The following is a 20,826-nucleotide window of genomic DNA, read 5'->3' as shown; positions in this document are numbered from 1 at the left end:
CCAGAAGATCTTATTAAAACTCTTTCTAATGTGGTCTTCAGAGTCATAGCGTCTCTCCAAAAACTGATTCTGGCCTCGTTCATTGACAAAAAATTCAGGATCTCAGGTTCAGGAGGGGCTCAATCAAATGCTGAGGTTGTGTTAGACTGTCATTTCCATACAGAGGTGGGTTTTTCCCCCTTTACAGAGAGTGTTTAACTGGACAATCCCCTTTCTATCCTTAAGATGAAAGCATGAAAAAGATCCCGCATATTTGCGATAGAGGATGCTATTAATAGTGTAATTTTCTTAGTGTTTTGTTTATTCCCCTGGAATGGCTTGATGGATGTGAATAATTATCATACTATAAAAGCCAGCAAATGTGCTGTTTTCTATCACTCTAAATCATCAAACAAATAAAGTGTGAAACAGCATTTTTGAATACAATTTTCCCCTCTAATGGCTTAGAATTATTATCAGGAACAATGAAAATAAATAAGCAAATGCCTTGCAAATTAAAAATTAAATGCATGTGTCAGGAAAGAGGCAGAGACCAACCATCTTGGGGTACAAGGACCAGTTCAGAAGCCATTAAAAGATAACACAGTAGGGGATTCACTTTTACTTCTAGCATCAGGTGCTGCTAAAGGGACTTTCCAATCTAGCCTATATTCTACCCTCAAGGCTTCTGCTTAGGGGCCGGGGGAAAAGGAGGACATTTTACTTTTTTCTTATTTCCAGTCAATGCAAGCTATTAAAAAAACTTCCCCACATCAGAACATCGGATCCCTCAGGCACTCAGCCTGTTCATGCCCTCTCCACTGGGGTCTCCCTCTTTAAACTTAACAGCTTCCCCTTGAAGCAATTCCCTACCTTCTATAGAGCACCAGGCCATCTCTTCCCCCCATCCAAACTTCTTTTGAAGCTTCCAGACCTTTTCTTGATACTGCTGTACCTCTTATATAAGCAAAGTATCAGATAGATTAGATACCATACCTCATCTACCCCTGCAGCATGTCAGAATTCCAGTCTCCCTTCAACAACATAAAGCAATTAAGCAGCAACTTCCTTACTAAATCTTCATGCACCCTTCTTCAACAGAATGAGCATCACAGGTGGGAGGTTCAACTGCAAGGCTTTTGAAAGGGTCACTTCAGTCTAACTCATGTTGGAGGGTAAGAAAGTTAATTTCACAGTGTCTGCACAAGGTCTGGACAAATAGGCCCCACACAGTTTAGCAAGATATAATTACTGAAATAAGGAACGATAACAAAATAGAACAGCACATTTAAAATGCCTAAGACCACACATCAAGCTGAGGGTTAGTTATCTGTCTTCAAAGCAGATTTACTCACGCCAAGAATAATGACCCTTAGCAGATTCAAATGCCAACCTATCCCTCCCTGGTGACAGGCAGAATGGAAAAGTCATTATTTCAATCTCCATTAAACATAAGTGTGTCCACAGATGCATAATCTGAACCCTAACCTTCATGCCTATAGCCCTGATAGCAACAACAATGGCCTTAAGAAGATACTTTGATCCGTCAAGAACATTTATATACAGTAGTAGCCACAATTGGGTAGGGCCCTGCCAAATTCTCGGCCATGAAAAACACGTCATGGACTGTGAAATCTGGTCTCACCCCATGAAATCTGGTCTTTTCTGTGCTTTTACCCTATACCACACAGATTTCATGGGGGAGACCAGGGTTTCTCAAACTGGGGATCCTGATCCAAAAGGGAGTTGCAGGGCCATCACGACGTTATTTTATCGGGGTGAAGTGGTGGTATTGCCTCCTTTACTTCTGCTCTGACTTCAGAGCTGGGAGGCTGGAGCATGGCTGCTGTTGGCCAGGCACCCAGCTCTGAAGGCAGCCCCCCCCAGCAACAGTGCAGAAGTAAGGGTGGCAATGCCATGCCGTACCATGCCACCCGTACGTCTGTGCTGCTGCCTTTAGAGCTGGGCAGCCGGAGAGTGGGGGCTGCTGACTGAGGGCCGAGCTGTGCAGGCAGCGGCGCAGAAGTAAGGGTGGCAATACCCTACCAGGCCACCCTTCCTTCTGTGCTGCTGCTGGCGGCAGCTCTGCCTTCAGAGCTGGGCTCCCGGCTAGCAGCTGCCGGCCTCCAGCGGCCCAGCTCTGAAGGCAGGGCTGTCGCCGCCAGCAGCAGCGCAGAAGGAAGGGTAGCAGTACCGCAACCCCCCCTACAATAACCTTGTGACCCCTGCCCCACAATTCCTTTTTGGTCAGGACCCCTACAATTACAAAACCGTGAAATTTCAGATTTAAATAGCTGAAATCATGAAATTTACAATTTTTTAAATCCTATGACTGTAAAATTGGCCAAAATCAACCTTGAATTTGGTAGGGCACTACCTATGGATTACTGAGCTATTTACAAACCAGTTTCCCAGGTGCTCCCTACCCCCACAAATCTAAGCTCATGCTCTAGCTTGAAGGTTGAGTATCTTTTTAAGTGAAACATTTATTGTACTGATAGAAGATAACATATGTCAAGACATCATAGAGCAAGAACAGAAACCTCTTTTGTTCATTACTTTTGGATAGTTTGCAACCTTTGCCTAGTCATTTACATAAAATAAATTAATTGCTCCTTCATCTAAGGTACACATTATCCCTTCTCCCTCCAAAATGGTTCAAGTTCCTAATTTCCTCCTACTCAAAATTATATGGCTAGTCCTATTTTTTCCAGTGCAGGAAAATAGACCCAAATTTGCTTTCAAAATTAGCCAAGACCACCACCTAATAAAACAGTGAAGGTGGTGAGACATTAGGTATGCCCACCATCTGCCTCTCCATAAGCCACACTCTCCACCTGTAACACTCTCAGTATTCCCAAACTCAGAAGGATGACCAGGATGGGACGGAAACAGGTCTGTGCTCTTTTTGCTTCTTTATAATTAAAAAGGTTGCCCGTCAAGGTTTTGGGGGACATTTATTGGGTTGCTTGTTTTTTGGGGGAGGGTTAACATTAGAAGTATGAGGAATGTCAAGCCACTTCTTCACTTACTTTTTCTGAAAAGCTCCTTGGTGGGAAAGGTCACAAAGATCACATACTACACATCCTCTAACACCTAAAATGAATGGGCAGGAGCTCTGAATCTTTAATAAAGATGTCCTTTCTCCAAAATGTTTAAGCATTGCATTAAATTGGTTTTAAACCCAAAAACAGGATCTCAAGTAGGAGTGGAGAGGTCATTTTATCTCTGTATTTGACACTGGTGAGACTTCACTTAGAATACACTGTCCAGTTCTGGTGCCCACAATTCAAGAAGGATGTTGATAAACTAGAGAGGGTTCAGATAATTGACATGAGAATGATTAAAGGATTTAAACATATGCCTTATAATAGTGAGGCTCAGAGAGCTCAATCTATTTAGCTTAATAAAGAGAAAGTTAAGGGGTGACTTGATTACAGTCTATAAGTAAAGACCTGGGGAACAAATATTTAATAATGGGCTAGTCAATCAAGCGGAGAAATGTATTACAAGATCCAGGGGCTCGAAGTTAAGCTAGACAAATTCAGGATGGAAATAAGGAGTCAATTTTTGACAGTGAGGGTAACTAATCACTGGAACAATTACCAAGGGTCATGGTGGAGTCTCCATCACTTACCGTTTTTAAATCAAGATTCTATGTTTTTCTAAAAGATCTGCTCTAGGAATTATTTTGGGGAAATTCAATGGCACATGTTATACAGGAGATCAAAGTAGATGATCACAATGGTCCCTTCTGGTCTTGGAATCTGAAGTTTTAAACAACTAAAAATCCCTTATTTTCTCAATTGCTCAGCTTTCACTATTGACTCTGGTGTTGTTTTCTTAGTTCTTCAGTCAAAAGTGTCTTTCAGAGCAGAAAATCTTGAATTTCTACCAGCTTGGAGTGGGAGGGTAATCCTTAAACAACTGAGAGAAGAAGGAACTTTCAGCCAGATTTTTAATGTGTGTTTTTCTTAACTCCTACAACTACCTAACATACTGGGAAACGGGTGTCTTTGTTGAAGATTCATATCTCCAAGTTCACAGATTTCCTCCCCCCCCAGTAATCCATGAAAACCAAATGTCACACTCCTGTTTTTAATGGTGGAGAGTGGAGGAATAAATAGAAGATAACTTCACAAAAACAAATCCACTTTTCTGGCCTTTATCCATAATGAAAGGGGGGGGGGAGAGATAGGAGGAGGGAGAGCACAAGCCTAATATTTTTAAAATCCTTTGTTGGTCACCTTTATTTTAAAATAAAAAAATAAAAATAAAAAAGCTAACCTGAGTGGGTCTCGCAAAGCGCAAACACTATTTTTGCCCTCACAAGGAAGGATGGGGGAATATTTACAATAGTTGTCCAATCAGTGTCAACATTTGCTCTGCAAGTTAAGGCAAACATAAGGATGGATTAGAAACACTGCAATTGCTACAGGTTTCCCCACTAATTCAGTGTCCTTCACCACCCAAGGAATAAATTCAGTCACCAAAGGCAGAACCCAAATTCACTTACTTCTCCTCATTGATATCTGAAATGGTCTGACACTGAACAATCATCTGCTTTAAGCAACTATCTTTTAATGTCAGAGGATCACCATCTGGAAAGGAAAAACCTCTCCCTCCCTGTCTGTCCCCTTCTGTTGAGAATCTTTTACATTATGAAAACACACACTTGCTCTGGAGATAAGATCTCTCACGGATCAGAGAGTTCCTTGTTCCTAGGAAAGAACCTTATCAAGTCTCTGCTGTTTTATCTTTAATGGATCATTTTATGGAACAATAGATGATGGAATTTAGTATCTTTAACCAGCAGTGTCAATGATTTCAAATAATGACATTTTTATTGAAACACACACAAGTGCACAAGATAAACACAGACTAGGGAGTATCTGCTCAGAAAGCCATAATAAAGAGTAAATAAGTAATGACAGAACAAGATTACAGATACACAGACACCAAATAAACCCACATTATAAAGGCAAAAGAAAAATAAGCTCTGCAGACAGGTGGTCAAATACAATCTTCTGGGGGCCATCATGGGAGGAAGATCAGGACAAGTGAATACAGTACAGGCTGCACAGTCATCGTGAGGCTCTCTGCAAACTGCTCTGCAAGCTGCACACACAGACCTTAATAAAATTAATATGTGCGCAGCATGAACACAGATCAGATGTTCCCTGATGATTCACCATGAAACATAAGAAAGTAGCACAGAACAAGAAGGAAGCCTTTTCCTCTTTAACATGGTATTTGCTCACAGCCACCCCCAGCTGTTCAATGGAGGTCCAAAATGAGTGAGGCCTTAAGCATGCACACACGGGGGGGAGAGAACGGGACTTGTCTGCGATTCCAGATGAATTCCTTTATTTACAATAATAATTGGTGGAATCGAGATTAGAGGGTGCCTTGCTATAGAACAGGTGCAGAAAGTGAATCAAGAGCGGTGTCCTGTGTGGAAAAAGTGATGTGACCGAAGAGCATCAAGACAAATTTAAGATGTTTTTAAGAGTACTTTTGATTTCTCTGGCCTGCAACTAAATGAAGTCCTCCTTTGTCTTCTTATACTCTGTTTAACAAATGGAAGAACCTTATGGTTGCAGTGACAGGCAGCTACACTGTCAAAAGCCGGCCCTCTAGATTAAACTTGAGCTTTCATCTCCACTTCAACAGTACCATAATTTTACAAGGCATTTTATAAATGCAAAGACAATGGGCCACAATCTGCTTTGTTACATCCATAGTCACAGAAGTTACTTCCAATTACATCAGTCTAAGAGTAGAATTTGTTCCACCTTCTTGCCATCCAAATCAACCACTTCACAGATTTCATGACAACGAGGGGTGTTTGGAGGTGGAGCCAACAGTAATTCTGATGCAGGATTCAGGTTGCCATTGAATAAGCCTTTACAGTGGAAGCAATCTGGCCTCAAGGTATAGGTTACTGACGACTCAGTCCACCACCCACCAATGGAGTTTGCACCCTTGTGAACTCCAGATTGGGCTAATACTGTGCTGTAATTTAGAATTAGGAAATCCCACCTCAGGACACGCAAGTTCTGCCTGCCTGTGCTCTCCTCAGCTGTATCTTATCATATCCAGGGGGAAGTTGTGTCTGTTCAGGAAGGAAAGAGGTAGATAAAGTATCCATCACTGAAAACCATAGGCACAGACTCTGTGGATGCTCTGGGGCTGGAGCACCCATGGGGGAAAAAAAGTGGGTATCCAGCACCCACTAGTCACAACTGTGGGGGGACCCCTGCCAATCAGCTGTATGGTGCCCCCCTGCCCCGATCATCTGTGTGGCTGCTGGGGGAGGGCACAGAGCAGTGAGTGGCGGGGGCCTCCGGGAAGGGGCGGAGCAGGGACTAGAAGAGGCAGAGCACGGGCGGGGCTTCAGGGAAGGGGCAGGAGTGGCACCCCCAGGGAAAATAAAAGTCAGGGCCTATGCTGAAAACTGATCACCTTTAGGCAGGTGCGGAGCGGCATGGCCATAGTTTGGGGGGCAGGGGATGTTGCGCCCACCCCCAAACTGCAAGCCTCGGGACAGAGGCGACCGGAAGAGCAGTGTCATACATGGCTGTTGCCTTAGGCACAGAGCCCAGGCAGCAGTGCCTGGTGTTGAAAGTCCAGTCGACGGCGCAGCGGGGCTAAGGCAAGCTTCCTGCCTGCCCTGGCTCCATGCAGCTCCTGGAAGCGGTCAGAGTGTCCCTGCACCCCCCTAGGCACAGGAGCAATCAGAGAAGCTCCGTGGGCTGCCCCCGCGCCCAGCACCTGCTCCGCAGCTCCCACTGGCCCCAGCCCAGTGAAAGTGAGTGAGGGTGGGGGAGAGAGAGAGACTGGGGGGAGGGGGGGCTGGAGTGAGTGGTGGGGGAGAGCTCGGGGAATGGGAAGGGTAGCGGCAGGAGAAGGGTGTTCGGCTCTGTGCAATTAGAAAGCTGGCAACCTTAGCCTGGCTCCTTGCTGCCTGTGACCTTCCCGGGGCTCCCCAGCACCTCCCAGGCCAGGGCAGGGCCTCCTCTCCCCACAGAGCATGTCTGCAGGCCCCAGGGAAGGGCAGGAGCCTGGAACAGAGCCCCTGCCCCTGGGTCCCACTGGCAGTGCTGTGACCCACAGGGTCGGGACTCGACTAGGGGATGCTCTTGGGCAGGTGGAGGGTCCAGAGCTCCCCACAGCAGCCCGGGCTCCCTGGGTGGCTCTTACCACTACCCAGCTCTGGCTTCTGGCCTAGCCAGGGCCTCGCAGGGGAAAGACTACAGTTCTGGTGCCGGTGGCCCCCCACATGTCTACCCAGGTTTCAGCACTCCTACAGGGGGCCCCATTAAGGGTCTAGACAACATAAAAACACAGTGGCCAGTCTATACGAGCCCTCTTATTATTGATGGTACTGTTGGAGTCTCACAGGTGTTAGAGCAGCCACGGGACATTTTCAGGAAACCATCAGTGTGTATAAGGCCATTGTCACCAATGCTGTATGCACAGTTGCCCAATTCTCAACTCCACTGTGACACCATTAACATGAAGACAGACAGAAATTCTATTCTCCAAAGAATCAGAATCAAGATACAAAATGCTCCACCCCCACCTACCAGTCTGACTTCTCCTCTCACCCTTTCCACAAAACTGAGACTTGTGAAAGTGTAATATGCTGGTATTTATTTAAGTTTTTTTGTAATAGACAAATTATTGATTTGTTGTCCAGCAATGCTGGGCTGAATTGTTAAAGTTCTTTTGAATGTATGGCTGGAGCTAGTCTTCTATCAGTGGGGCTAAAAATGTCCAAGCCCAACCTATACATAGCACACATTGCTGATAAACTCTTAATCCCAGAATCATAGACTAAGGTCAGAAGGGACCATTATGATCGTCTAGTCTGACCTCCTGCAGAACGCAGGCCATGGAATCTAACTCACCCACTCCTGTAACAAACCCCTAACTTATGTCTGAGCTACTGAAGTCCTCCAATCGTGGTTTAAAGACTTCAAGGTGCAGAGAATCCTCCAGCAAGTGACCCGTGTCCCAAGCTGCAGAAGAAGGCAAAAAACCCCCAGGGCCTCTGCCAATCTGCCCTGGAGGAAAATTCCTTCCCAACCCCAAATATGGCGATCAGCTAAACCCTGAGCATGTAGGCAAGACTCACCAGCCAGACACCCAGGAAAGAATTCTCTGTAGTAACTCAGATCCCACCCCATCTAACATCCCATCACAGGCCATTGGGCATATCTACTGCTAATAGTCGAAGATCAATTAATTGCCAAAATTAGGCTATCCCATCATATCGTCTCCTCCATAAACTTATCGAGCTTAGTCTTGAAGCCAGATATGTCTTTTGCCCACATTGTGTCCCTTGGAAGGCTGTTCCAGAATTTCACTCCTCCGATGGTTAGAAACCTTTGTCTAATTTCAAGTCTAAACTTCCTGATGGCCACTTTATACCCATTTGTTCTTGTGTCCACACTGGCACTGAGCTTAAATAATTCTTCTCCCTCCGTGGTATTTATCCCTCTGATATATTTATAGATAGCAATCGTATCTCCTCTCAGCCTTCTTTTGGTTAGGCTAAACAAGCCAAGCTCTTTGAGTCTCCTTTCATAAGACACGTTTTCCATTCCTCGGATCATCCTAGTAGCCCTTCTCTGTACCTGTTCCAGTTTGAATTTATCATTTTTAAACATGGGAGACCAGAACTACACACAATATTCCAGATGAGGTCTCACCAGTGCCATGTATAACGGTACTAACACTTCCTTATCTCTACTGGAAATACTCCTGATGCATCCCAGACCGCATTAGCTTTTTTCACGGCCATATCACATTAGCAGCTCATAGTCATCCCATGATCAACCAATACTCCAAGGTCCTTCTCCTGCTCTGTTACTTCCAAGTGATGCGTTACACGGCTGCTACTCTGAAACCAGTTTATAACAGAAATTCTTCTTATTAATCCCTAAATGCATGACCTTGCACTTACTTTTCACTGTTAAATTTCATCCTATTACTACTACTCCAGTTTACAAACTCCATATGTTCCTGTATGATATCCCGGTCCTTCTCTGTATTGGCAATACCTCCCACCTTTGTGTCATCCGCAAACTTTGTTAGCACATTCCCGCTTTTTGTGCCAAGGTCAGTAATAAAAAGATTAAATAAGATTGGTCCCAAAACTGATCCCTGAGGAACTCCAATAGTAACCTCCTTCCAGCCTGACAGTTCACCTTTCAGTGTGACCTGCTGTAGTCTCCCCTTTAACCAGTTCCTTATCCACCTTTCGATTTTCATATTAATTCCCATCTTTTCCAATTTAGCTAATAATTCTTCATGTGGAACCATATTAAATGCCTTACTGAAATCGAGGTAAATTAGAACTACTGCATTCCCTTTGTCTAAAACATCTGTTACCTTCTCAAAGAAGGAGATCAGGTTGGTTTGACACGATCTACCTTTTGTAAAGTTATGTTGTATTTTGTCCCAATTACCATTTACCTCAATGTCCTTAACTACTTTCTCTTTCAAAATTTTTTCCAAGACCGTGCATACTACAGATGTCAAACTAACAGGCCTGTAGTTACCCGGATCGCTTTTTTTACCTTTCTTAAAAATAGGAACTATGTTAGCAATTCTCCAGCCATACGGTACAACCCCTGAGTTTACAGATTCGTTAAAAATTCTTGCTAATGGGCTGCAATTTCATGTGCCAGTTCCTTTAATATTCTTGGACGAAGATTATCCGGGCCCCCCGATTTAGTCCCATTAAGCTGTTCGAGTTTGGCTTCTACCTCGGATGTGGTAATATCTACCTCCATATCCTCATTCCCATTTGTCGTCCTACCATTGTCCCAAAGATCCTCATTAGCATCATTAAAGACTGCGGCAAAGTATTTGTTTAGATATTGGGCCATGCCTAGATTATCCTTAACCTCCACTCCATCCTCAGTGTTTAGCGGTCCCACTTCTTTCTTTGTTTTCTTCTTATTTATATGGCTATAGAACATTTTACTATTGCTTTTAATTCCCTTTGCAAGGTCCAACTCTACATGGCTTTTGGCCTTTCTCACTTTATCCCTACATGTTCTGACCTCAGTAAGGTAGCTTTCCTTGCTAATCCCTCCCATCTTTCACTCTTTGTAGGCTTTCTGCTTTTTCTTAATCACCTCTCTGAGATGCTTGCTCATCCAGCTTGGTCTACAACTCCTGCCTATGAATTTTTTCCCCGTTCTTGGGATGCAGGCTTCTGATAGCTTCTGCAACTTTGTCTTGAAGTAATTCCAGGCCTGCTCTGCCTTTAGATCCACAAGTTTTTCAGTCTAATCCACTTCCCTAACTAATTTCCTTAATTTTTTAAAGTTAGCCTTTTTGAAATCAAAAACCTTAGTCACAGATCTATTTTTGTTTATCCTTCCATTTAGTTTGAATTGAATTAGCTTTTGATCGCTCGAACCAAGGTTGTCCCCTACAACCATTTCTTCTATGAGGTCCTCAACGCTCACCAAAACCAAATCTTTCTTACTTTCTTACTTTTTTTTCCCCTTTCCTACTTCGTGTTCTTCCCTCTCAAAGAGAAAATCTGGTGTGAAGATTACCTGGACATCTCCCAACCATTTCTCCCAAATTTCTAGTTTAAAGCTCTCTTGATCAGTTGTGCCATCCTCCATCCTAGAAGTCTATTTCCCTCCTTACTCAGGTGAAGTCCTAATGCCATCCTCAGCAAAAAGTATTACCTGAAGGTATTAATCCCCAGCAACGACACTGCAAAAAGTAGAATTATTCTTTTTTGAAGGGGTGCAGTGCACAGGGTTTTCCAGATGGGTCATGCCAGCTAGTAAGCACCAAATATAACCCATCCAAAAGACAGCTAAGCAATGAGAAAATTATCTTCTGGATTCTGCATCAGTGACTTACTAAAGAAAGCCTCTAACAAAACTGCAATATAATTTTTAAGTATTACTTTAAACAAGGGGGCTCAAAATGAATGACCATCAGTAAACTTAATGACAACACATACAGGACAGAAACCATAGACAATTAAAACTCAAGAAGGAGGTTACCAACAGAAGCAGCTCTGTCCACAGCGAAGGAAATAATCCTACATTCAGGTTCTGCATTCAGTGTGTGAACGAGTGAGTGTGAAGGGTGTATTTTACTAAGGAAAGGTTTTTTGGGGGGAAAAAAATTCTGAAATGGCTTAATCTTCCATTTTGACCAGGAAGATAATTACTACACACTTCAACAGATAATATTCATCTCCCCTGCCATTCTCCATCATCTCAGTTTACAGCACTCATTTATGAAGCATATATTTCCATGAACTGTTAATCAATTATTCCTTATTGGCTGCTTCCAGCAGACACTGTACAATCAATTAAAAAAAGAGGCACAGATGATGCTCCATAAAGCTCACCCCAAAAAAGGTCAGAGGCGCAGGAACTACACACAAAGAGAAAGAAAGATAGTCAGGTGGTTATTGGTATTAACCAGCTAATGCAAAACTTTACCACCATGTTTAGTTTATATCACACACACAAATTATAAACTGTCCTACCACCATTATCAGCCAGCTGGTTACTTGTAGGCATCATGGCAGAGATGGCTCTGCAGAACAGATTTTTATGAGAATGACATGTTCCTCCGCAGAAGCCTGACCTTCTCAGCCAGGGAAATTAAAATCCTTCCATTATTCACAATGGATAGAAGACCATCTTGGTGCTCCTGCTAACTCTTGGCAACATAAACGACATTTCATACAGCAACATGCTGACTGTTCCTTAAGAGAAGTTAACTCAGATAAAAAAGAAAATGCCAAAATAACTCTTCTTTCACTGTTAGGCTGGCTATACAACAGAGGTGGGTAAACTACAGCCCATGGGCCACATCAGGCCCGCGGGACCATCCTGCCTGGCCCCTGAGCTCCCAGTCAGGGAGACTAGCCCCAGCTCCTCCCCTGCAGCCACACCACTGCGCGGGCAGCTCTCTGGGCAGTGGGGCTGCGCGCTCCTGCAGGGCAGAGCGGCAGTGTGTCTAGCTCTGGCCCGGTTGCTCAGCTGCCAGACATGCTGCTCTGAGCAGCATGGTAAGGGGGCTGGGCAGTTGGATAAGGGGCAAGGGATCCCAGGGGGCAGCTGGATGGGGCGGAGGTTGGGGGGGGCCGTCAGGGGACAGGGGGCGGTTGGATGGGGCAGAGGTTCAGGGAGGCAAGGGACGGGGAACGGGAGCGGGGGTTAGATAGGGGGTTGGGTCCCAGGGGGTGGTTAGGGGCGGGGGTGGGAAGTGGGAGGGAGAGGATAGGGGGCGGGGCCAGGCTTCCCTACCCGGCCCTCCATACAGTTTTGCAGCCTGATGTGGCCCTCGGGCCAAAAAGTTTGCCCACCCCTGCTGTACAATCCTGTCTATCCTACATGCACAAGATCCTACCCCGTAGCCCTTGCTATCTGAGACGACAGAGTGATTTGGATGAGGTGGACAACTTGAGGGTGAAGTCCCTGTGAGGGGAGAGCCAAAGAGCGCTGCCTGCGCTGTGCACTTTCTACAGCTTCCCGGCTACGCTGGCCCCTTTAGTCACTGCATGAAGCCACGTATCTAAGGGAGACGTTAACACAGAGACCTCCATCCATTGTCCCACAACAGGAAATTTAATAAATTCTTATGGATAAAAATGAAAAACCTCAACCAGTGTTATCAGCAGTTCAGTGTGTTAGAAGAGTTGGAAATACATGAAATGTGAGTGCACTGTTATCTATCTTCTGGACCAAGTCCTAGTTTTAAGGACTACAAGGTCAGATTCACCCTTACAACCTATCAGCACTAACTGAAGCCTCCTTCTTACCAGTAAGGCACTTTAAAATGCCTATAAAACCTACCCAAAAAACCCTCCACAACACTATCCTATACTTCCAACAGCCATTTCATGAGGTAGAAGAGCTGAAGTGCAGCACAGAGAGAAGCAGTGCAATGTTTATTGGCAGAAAGTCTAGAAAGATTAAGAGATCTATTTCCCCCTTAATGAGCATATGTAACTCTTATTAATGTTAACCAGAATTATGCACATGCACTGTGGGGGGAGACCACTAAGTGCCTGGCACTACGTTAACAGATGTTCTTATCCTGTACCAACTGGCCTGCAAGAGTTGTCCCCTTCACTGGGCACTGAAAAATGCATGCTCTCCCCTTGTTGCTCCTGGAGTGGAGATGGAATAAATGCCTGCACCAGAACAAAACAAATCTGTCCATTTGCAATGGTGGCCTCATCTGGAAGCCTCTGTCTCTATCTCAAATGAATCTGAACAGGAGAAGCAGCCCATTCTAGCAGGAACTTTACAGATCAGAGGGTTTTGCTGTGACAAACTATCCTTTCACACAACAATAGCACCTTCCAGTCTGGAGTCAGTATCCCTGCCCCAGTGACCCACTGCACTGAAGAGTAAAACAGAGGTATTCCAAACAACATACAGGTCAATGAGAGGTTCCTTTATGGCTCCCAACCCCCCACGTCTAGTGAAGTACATTTTTAATAATCTTCCTCACACAGGAGGAGAATTAAATGGTCGATTTTACATAGAACTTTGTTGGTGTAGAGCACTATAAATATCAGACACTGCAGGAATTCCGCTATTTTAAACTACTCTTTACTGCACTTGTGCCATCCTAGATCAATATCCTCTTCTGAGTAAAGAGAAAAACTTGACTCATGCCCAGATATTAAGAAGCCATGAATTAAAACAGTCCTCCAGTGCCATTGTGGGTCCTTTCAGTCTTAGCCAGCCCACATGCCATTGCCACATGAAGCCAAAAGATCTTCATTTCAAATCAGGTTTGAGCTTTGAGCAGGCACTTGCAAAACAGAAGACTGAGTTTCAGCAAGAGCCTTCTCTATCATCAGAGATGGGCCTTTCTCAATCCAGACTGGGACTATATAGCTGTGATGAATTATTAGTACTGGGGGAGAAGGCAGTTCATGCATTATACACTAAGCCAGCAGAACAGGAACGCATTGAGACATACCACTGTAGAAAAAGAAATGAAATCATTAATTATTATTATTAATTAAGTTTATTACAGTAGTGCCTTAGGACTAACCAAGAATGGAGGGGCCCCACTGTGCTAGGCACTGTACAAACCCGGCAGTACAGTCCTTGCCATGAAGAGCTTACAAGCTAAACAGACAAGATAGGTACAGGATCAGGGAAAGGAGTATAACAAGACAAATGAACAACGCGATGATAGGAAATGTCGTATTGGCTCCATTATTTTTGAAGGATGGGGGGGGGTAGTTATGAGATGATCAGCTAAATGAAAAGAAAAGCAAGGGGAGAGGGGACACTGAAGGGAAGTGGGAGGAGGGGAACAGAGCAGAGGGTAAGAGGGCAGGTGTGGAATGAAGCTGAGGTGAAGCAACTGAAGGAAGAGGAGTTAGAGCAAACAGCCAATCAACTTGGGGAACAAGATGCCCAGTCAAAACAGTAAGTAACTCTTTCAATGTCCCAAGGCCCCTGGTTTGGCTCCTTCTACAGTTGCTCTGAAAAAGCTGGAACCTCTGGTTGATTCCTCTCTGCGAGGTTTCCTCAAGGCTACATTGTGGGGGAAGGGAGGCACCACCTGCGCACAGTGTGTGGCGAGATCTCCCGTGCACCGTTCTAGGGATGTTGGGGGAGGGGTGGCCCGGTAGGGCCCCCTTTTACATCCTCCCCTGCAGGGCAACACTCTCTGCTTTGGCTGCTCCTACTGGCTGGAGAGTCTCTCTGAAGGTTTTGCCCCAAGAACACATGGGGGCACCACCTGGGTCCTAATGCACAGTACTTGTTGGGACAATTATCAGTTTCCAAAATGTCCACAGCAACGTAACACAATCATTTAAACGTTTATCTGCGTAAAGAGAATTTCCCATTGTTTCAACTGTTGACTCCTGCTCTGGGGAAAGTAACAAGGGTGACAGTTCAGGAGCTGAATAACAATTCCTCATAGGTAACTCTTTGGTTCCCTAATGGCATTAAAACCATTCAACTCATCCAATCTTCAACCTCCCTATTATACACCAATTCTCTGGGTCCTAAGAACAAACCGTAAACGCAGTGCTGCTCCTGCTTCACATGATTACTGTGTCCTTCACCACAGCACCACCTGCAGGCCAAACTGTGTCTGCTCAGAAATCATGTGGGAGCCTGCAAGAAGGTCTGTTTGAATATTAGCACTATGGTGTGGTTTGTATTGATTAACTAATGACTGCGGTATATGAAGCCTGAAAGCCCGTATTAATAACTCTCTGCTGCATTCCTCCCATCTATCACTGAATTACAGGGGGATGCAACTCTGCATCTCAATACATCATTCCTTTCATGAATCCCAGAGTGATCAACACGCATGAACAGATTCTTAATGCAGAATCCCCATTCCAGAGAAGCTTCAACCAAACACAGTTGGGTGACTGCAAGGGGGGGGGGGGGCAGGAGGAGAGGGAGAAGTTGCTCTGCCTCTTAATATCCTCCACTGAAAGAAATAAAAGGAATATGCATTACCCAACCCTTCCCCCGTCCCCCCCCCCAATCAACTGAAAAGAGCCTTGCTTTGGCAAATCACCCCAAGCGCAAATGGTGCTTTGGCTAATCCATAAATCAATCACCACTATAAATTCTATCCTCCCTCCATCCAAAACTGCAGAACCATAAAACAGATTACATGGAGGAACGGTGGCTGGATGGCTCCCTGCAGCTCACAAATTTCCTGTCGCTGCCTGAATGGCCTTCCCCCTACTTCCCCACACCCATAAATCTCTCCTGCCAGAATGGAACATGCAAACAATGCAAGTGCGCAGTGCACAAATACTAAAACAAGCCAGCCCTGCACGCTTCCTGTGTGAGGCGGCTGAAGGTGTCAGTGGGGAAAAAAATTATTTTCTCTTGTGAAAATCTCCCAAAGCAAAGAGTGAAGAATATAAACACAGTAGAGAAATATCTACATGAAGCTGAATCAAAGGAAAACATTCTCCGTGCAAGGTGTTTAAAGTGTTCTCAGTTTCCTAAAGGTCAACAGGCACATTCAAGCTTTCAGCTAATTTACCCTTAAGAGACTTGCAGGCTCTCCAGAGTGTACGGGGTTAAAGGGATCCCACTAATCAAGTCTGATCATCACAAATGATTGATTTAACATTTGAACATCCTTGTGCTATGGCCCCCTTGAGAGAGTAATAATCAGAAGGCAATAATGGGGTAAGGGACAAATACCCCTCCCAACTCTCCCCTGTTGCCAGACAATTCAGTACCAAACACTAAACCCAGCAGTCTTAAATGAGACTGCACCAAGCTCAAAGCAAATTGCAACATATGTGAGGGTGTGTTAAAGTGGATGGGGGGTAAAGAACATCACATAGGGGAAATGGGGATAAGCAAGGATAAAATGTCCTGCCTATACATTTAGAACAGGGAAGAAAAGAAGCTGGCATAGCTGAGCTTCACAACAGCATTAGGCAGGTCATTTTCTTTATCCAAGATCACTCCCGAGGGATTAACATTTTCTATCCTGGAGGACAGGGAGGGCAAGGGTTCCGACAAAGACAGCTGCAATGCACCCTGAGACAATAATGAAAAAAAAAATCTGCAGTAAAACTATCAGCTCTTTTCCATTTGCAGCTGCTACAGTATATGTAACTGGTCAGGAAAGAAGGAAGGAGGGTTCTCAAATACATTCCATTTCCAGATGAACAATATCTTAGCACAGAATCAAACATTTGTCAACTGTACCTTCCCACTTCATCTCCACTGAAAAATATGGGGATTCAGGCCCTAACAACGCTGGGATCAAAAACAGGCTAGTTAGAACCAGCCTTGCCTAAACATGGCTGAGGCAAGCACGTTTCTCATACTGTTTTCCTGACCATTGTGGACAGAGATTTATCCTATGCAGGGAAGCGTCCTCCCCCATTGCTTTGACTCAAGCTGTGTTTTTAGAGAGAAAGTTTTAAAGAATGTTATTCCACTGGTGTTTGGAAGAAAGGAAAAGATCAAATAGTGCAACTATTCATACGTGGTGGTACTCTCAGAACATCTAAGACACACCCTTATCACAAACAGTGGGCTCCACACCACAAATCTGAGGCTGCCTAATAGCATGAGACTTACTGTCTCATGTACATAACCAACTAAACCCACAGTATCAAACTCATTCACAATTTAAGGACTTGTTTAGGTACTGAAGAATTCTTCATACTAGGGCAGGGACATATTTCAAATGTAACTCATTATATGTGCACTTCAGGGCAAGGATAGATTAACGACTATATTAGCTTTAACCTCAATGGCCAGCTTTTCTAAAGCCCAGAACACAATTCAAAATTGTTCGACTGTAATTAACCACACCCTCTAAGTGAGGAATTAATTCTCTAACTGTATCTCAGCAGACTAAACAAGCTGCATAAAGGGAACCAACAATAGTAGTTTTGCTACTAACTTGCTCTGTAAAATGGGTACATATTAAAACTCACCTATTTCAGAAGGCTGTTTCGAGGCAATGTCTGGAAAGCACTTGGAAATCTTCAGATGGCAACAGACAGTGCAAAGCAGTATTATCCCCTCAAGAGCTGATTCAGGTACCTTAAATGTGCATGACTGCTACTGCAGCTTTGAGTGGATATAGTGACCAAGCTTCAACAAAGGATATAGGAGAGCTTATATAAACTCAGTATATGGCACCTTGTAGCATTGCTATTGTCACTCTTCAACACAAACTTTTGAGTTCACAACGGCTGAGACAAAAGACATCCCTCAGCAGAGCGTGATGAGCAGAGAGCATTGGTCTTGGCATTCAATTTAGTTGCTTTTGTCATTATAAAGTCAAGTCTCCTGTTAACATCATTTGACAATTTGCTGCATTTTAAAGCTCCACATATGGGTATATAAGGTAATTATACATAATACGTATAATTGATACACTAAAAACTCCTACCACAAGAGGTTTAATACAGGCTGTAAACTGGAATAAATTCAAACTTTAGAAAATGAAGACAGACTATGAAAAGGTTGTAATTAAGCTACTAATGTAAGAGGAACAGTATATTATAATTAGGGAGAGACATGCAAGCAAGAGACTCAATCTGGCAGCTCCATGACTGTGAAACTTAAAATGAAATTACTCAACAGCTCAAAGTTTTCTGAAATGTGTGTTTGAAGCCAGGTGACCCCTTCCTACCTCACACCTCAAAGAATGGCCTCTGCTGGGCTTGAGACAGCCACATGGTCATCACAACATGCTACAGATGAATCTGAACATTGGGGGCATCAAAGGAGACATGATCAAGCTTCTCTGATAAGAGGCAAGCAAAACACACTGCCCCCTTTGGGTTTCTCTCTACAGCAGGAACAGCACCAGCTGAGGACAGACACTGTTACCCGCCTTTTCTCCCAGGGTGTGTGTGTTATGATGACCTAGAAGAGGGGTAAGTCAATAGGTGGACTGTGGGTCAAATCTGGACCGCCAGACACTTTTGAATGTACCCCCAAATCTTTTTATTTAGTCATCATCATCATCATTGTTGTATTATTATGTTCTCTGGAGTCTATCCTTGATTATACCTTAACCAAGAAATTTGGATCTTGAAAAAAAAAATTGACTACCCCTGATCTAGAAGCTGAGGAACCCAGGGAATTGTTTAGTGAGAGTTTGGAAGCAGAGAGAAAGCTGCCCTTCTTGATGCCTTCTCTCTCTCTCATCACTGGATGACCCTCCACTGTCTGCACACTTCACTTTACTCTGAACATTTCTCATCCGCTTCCCTTGGAAACAAGACTGAAGGAGGAACTGATCTTGCGACAGTTTGTTCTGCTCAGTCTATCAAAGTGAAGTAACACAAGGAGGTGTTGGCACCAGGGCTTCTATGCAATGAAATAGATATATACACACACACACACACACACACAAAACAAGCAGCTGTACAACCAAACAGCTTATACGCAGGGTACTAAGAAGTCATCTTTATCCACTGAAATGCAAACATTCATTGTAACTCCCCTTCCAACATACACAATCCATGCTTTGTGGGAGGCTGACTTACCCCAGAATCTCTGGGGACAGGAATGGAGAGGCTACGCCACAGTGACTTCTTCTGGGCACACTCCCCTCTGAGACTCATCCACACAAAATCTCTCTCCCATATCATATCACATACCTCCCTCTCCTGTGAGACCCTTATCATTTTCAAAAAGAAAAGGAGGACTTGTGGCATTTTAGAGACTAACCAATTTATTTGAGCATCAGCTTTCGTGAGCTACCGCTGTAGCTCACGAAAGCTGATGCTCAAATAAATTGGTTAGTCTCTAAGGTGCCACAAGTCCTCCTTTTCTTTTTGCGAATACAGACTAACACGGCTGTTACTCTGAAACTTAGCATTTTCACTTTATCTTCACTGGAAAGAGTCCGGAGGTGACTTTCCACAGTCCAAATTTTCCTCACCCTCCCTGAGGAGAGTTGAAGGGTTTCTTCCCTTTACCAAGTCCCCATAAAAGTAAAACTTTGGAGGGGGATAATTCCAGCAGAACCACCAGGGCCAGAGTCTGGGAGGCAACCTCAGTCAGCCCGATTTCTGCCCCCTTCCTGGCAGGAGGAGGAGAAGCAGCCTCTTAGGCTAGGCAAGACCCCCTCCATTGCAAAGCAGGACTATTCACTAGAGACCTGACAGCCTCACTCTGGATTAAACTAAAGAAACCTAAAAAAAATGACATGGATAAGAAAAATATTGATATAGAGAGGGGGAATATTTATTTATTGGATGGACTATTTCAAGCAGGTGGAAGACTACTAATATAGAAAGGATCATTCAGTTTCAGTGTAGAAACATCTTTAGCTGACAACCTAACAATAGCCCTCCCTCTATTATTGCAGAGCACAGCGCCAAACTGGTAGAGTTTGTAACTTTCTGCACTCCTGCTATTCCCCGAGGTGCCTCTAAGATGATCGCTACCAGGGTCGAATAGTCTATAAAAAGGATGAAGGAAGCTGGGAAATTTCCACAGAGGTGCGGCCAGAAAAACAGAACCATCATTACAGACATCTCTGAGGCCAGCCTGCTGTGCAGGAGTCTCTGCTCTGAAGTTCAGGAGCTCCTCCGACTGATTTGTAGCAGCACTGCAACCATAGCTGGGAGATGAGAATTGGCTAGCATGCCTGAAAGTTCTCAGGTCTGCTCAGAGCAGTTTGCAAACTCCAGACTCTATCAGACAACGTGCTTTCACAGAAGAGCTTCAGAAATCATTAATTGGAGCTGTCAGAGTGAAGAGCAAAGAGGAAAAGACTTGGGCGAGTGACATGCTCTAGCCTTGTGCTTAAGGGAACAGCGGAAGTCCTCCCAAACCAGCAATGGCATCTTGTCACAACACATCTATCTTTGTGTTAGAGACTGTCATCTATATAACAAGCTCAGCCCAACGGAAAAATGTTTTGCCTAACCCATGACCTGACCTCAACATACTTATTTTTCATAATATTTACTTTATGTAACTGGTTACAATACAAAACCTGCCCAGCCACTGAATGGCTGGGTTAATCTAAAACCTTATCCATGCTCCATCGCTAAACATGGCACAATCAGCTCTCCACCAGTTGCAGAGTACTCTCCTGTGATTTTAATGGGCAAAACCAAAAAACACACACACACACGCAAAATCTCGTAAGTCCCTTTAAAGGCAGGTTTTATCATTTCTCTTCCCCACCCCACACACAAATGTCTGGTGGTTGCTCTCTCCAACATCTGCGTTTCCTCTTTACTTCTCCACTAGGAACTGGGACTCAGTTTTTGCAGGTCTCCTCTTGCTTCACCTGCTCCCACCCTCAACTCCTGAGCAAGATGAGAGAAACAAAAGCAGATTAAAC

The 20,826-nt window shown here is 44.3% G+C and overlaps 1 protein-coding gene across 11 annotated transcripts in view; it reads right to left on the bottom strand.

The window, feature by feature from the left end:
• The window catches only part of KDM4B (lysine demethylase 4B), a 178,737-nt gene that overhangs the window by 112,369 nt on the left and 45,542 nt on the right, over positions 1-20,826 (bottom strand). Inside the window, exon 6 of one of the 11 annotated variants that reach the window (XM_073324678.1) lies at positions 5,964-6,094. The exons of 9 other annotated variants lie outside the window; for them this stretch is intronic. In XM_073324678.1, coding sequence (XP_073180779.1) covers position 6,094 — 1 coding nt within the window. In that variant the 3' untranslated portion in view covers positions 5,964-6,093. Of the gene's footprint in view, positions 1-5,963; positions 6,095-19,900; positions 20,792-20,826 lie in introns of those variants that run through there. One more of the 11 variants, XM_073324676.1, reaches the window with a different exon arrangement.

Source organism: Lepidochelys kempii, chromosome 25, assembly GCF_965140265.1.
Source record: "Lepidochelys kempii isolate rLepKem1 chromosome 25, rLepKem1.hap2, whole genome shotgun sequence".
In the NCBI taxonomy this organism is placed as follows: domain Eukaryota; kingdom Metazoa; phylum Chordata; order Testudines; family Cheloniidae; genus Lepidochelys; species Lepidochelys kempii.
Note: the sequence above shows the minus strand (reverse complement) of the source record. Positions and strands in the feature narration are given on the sequence as shown.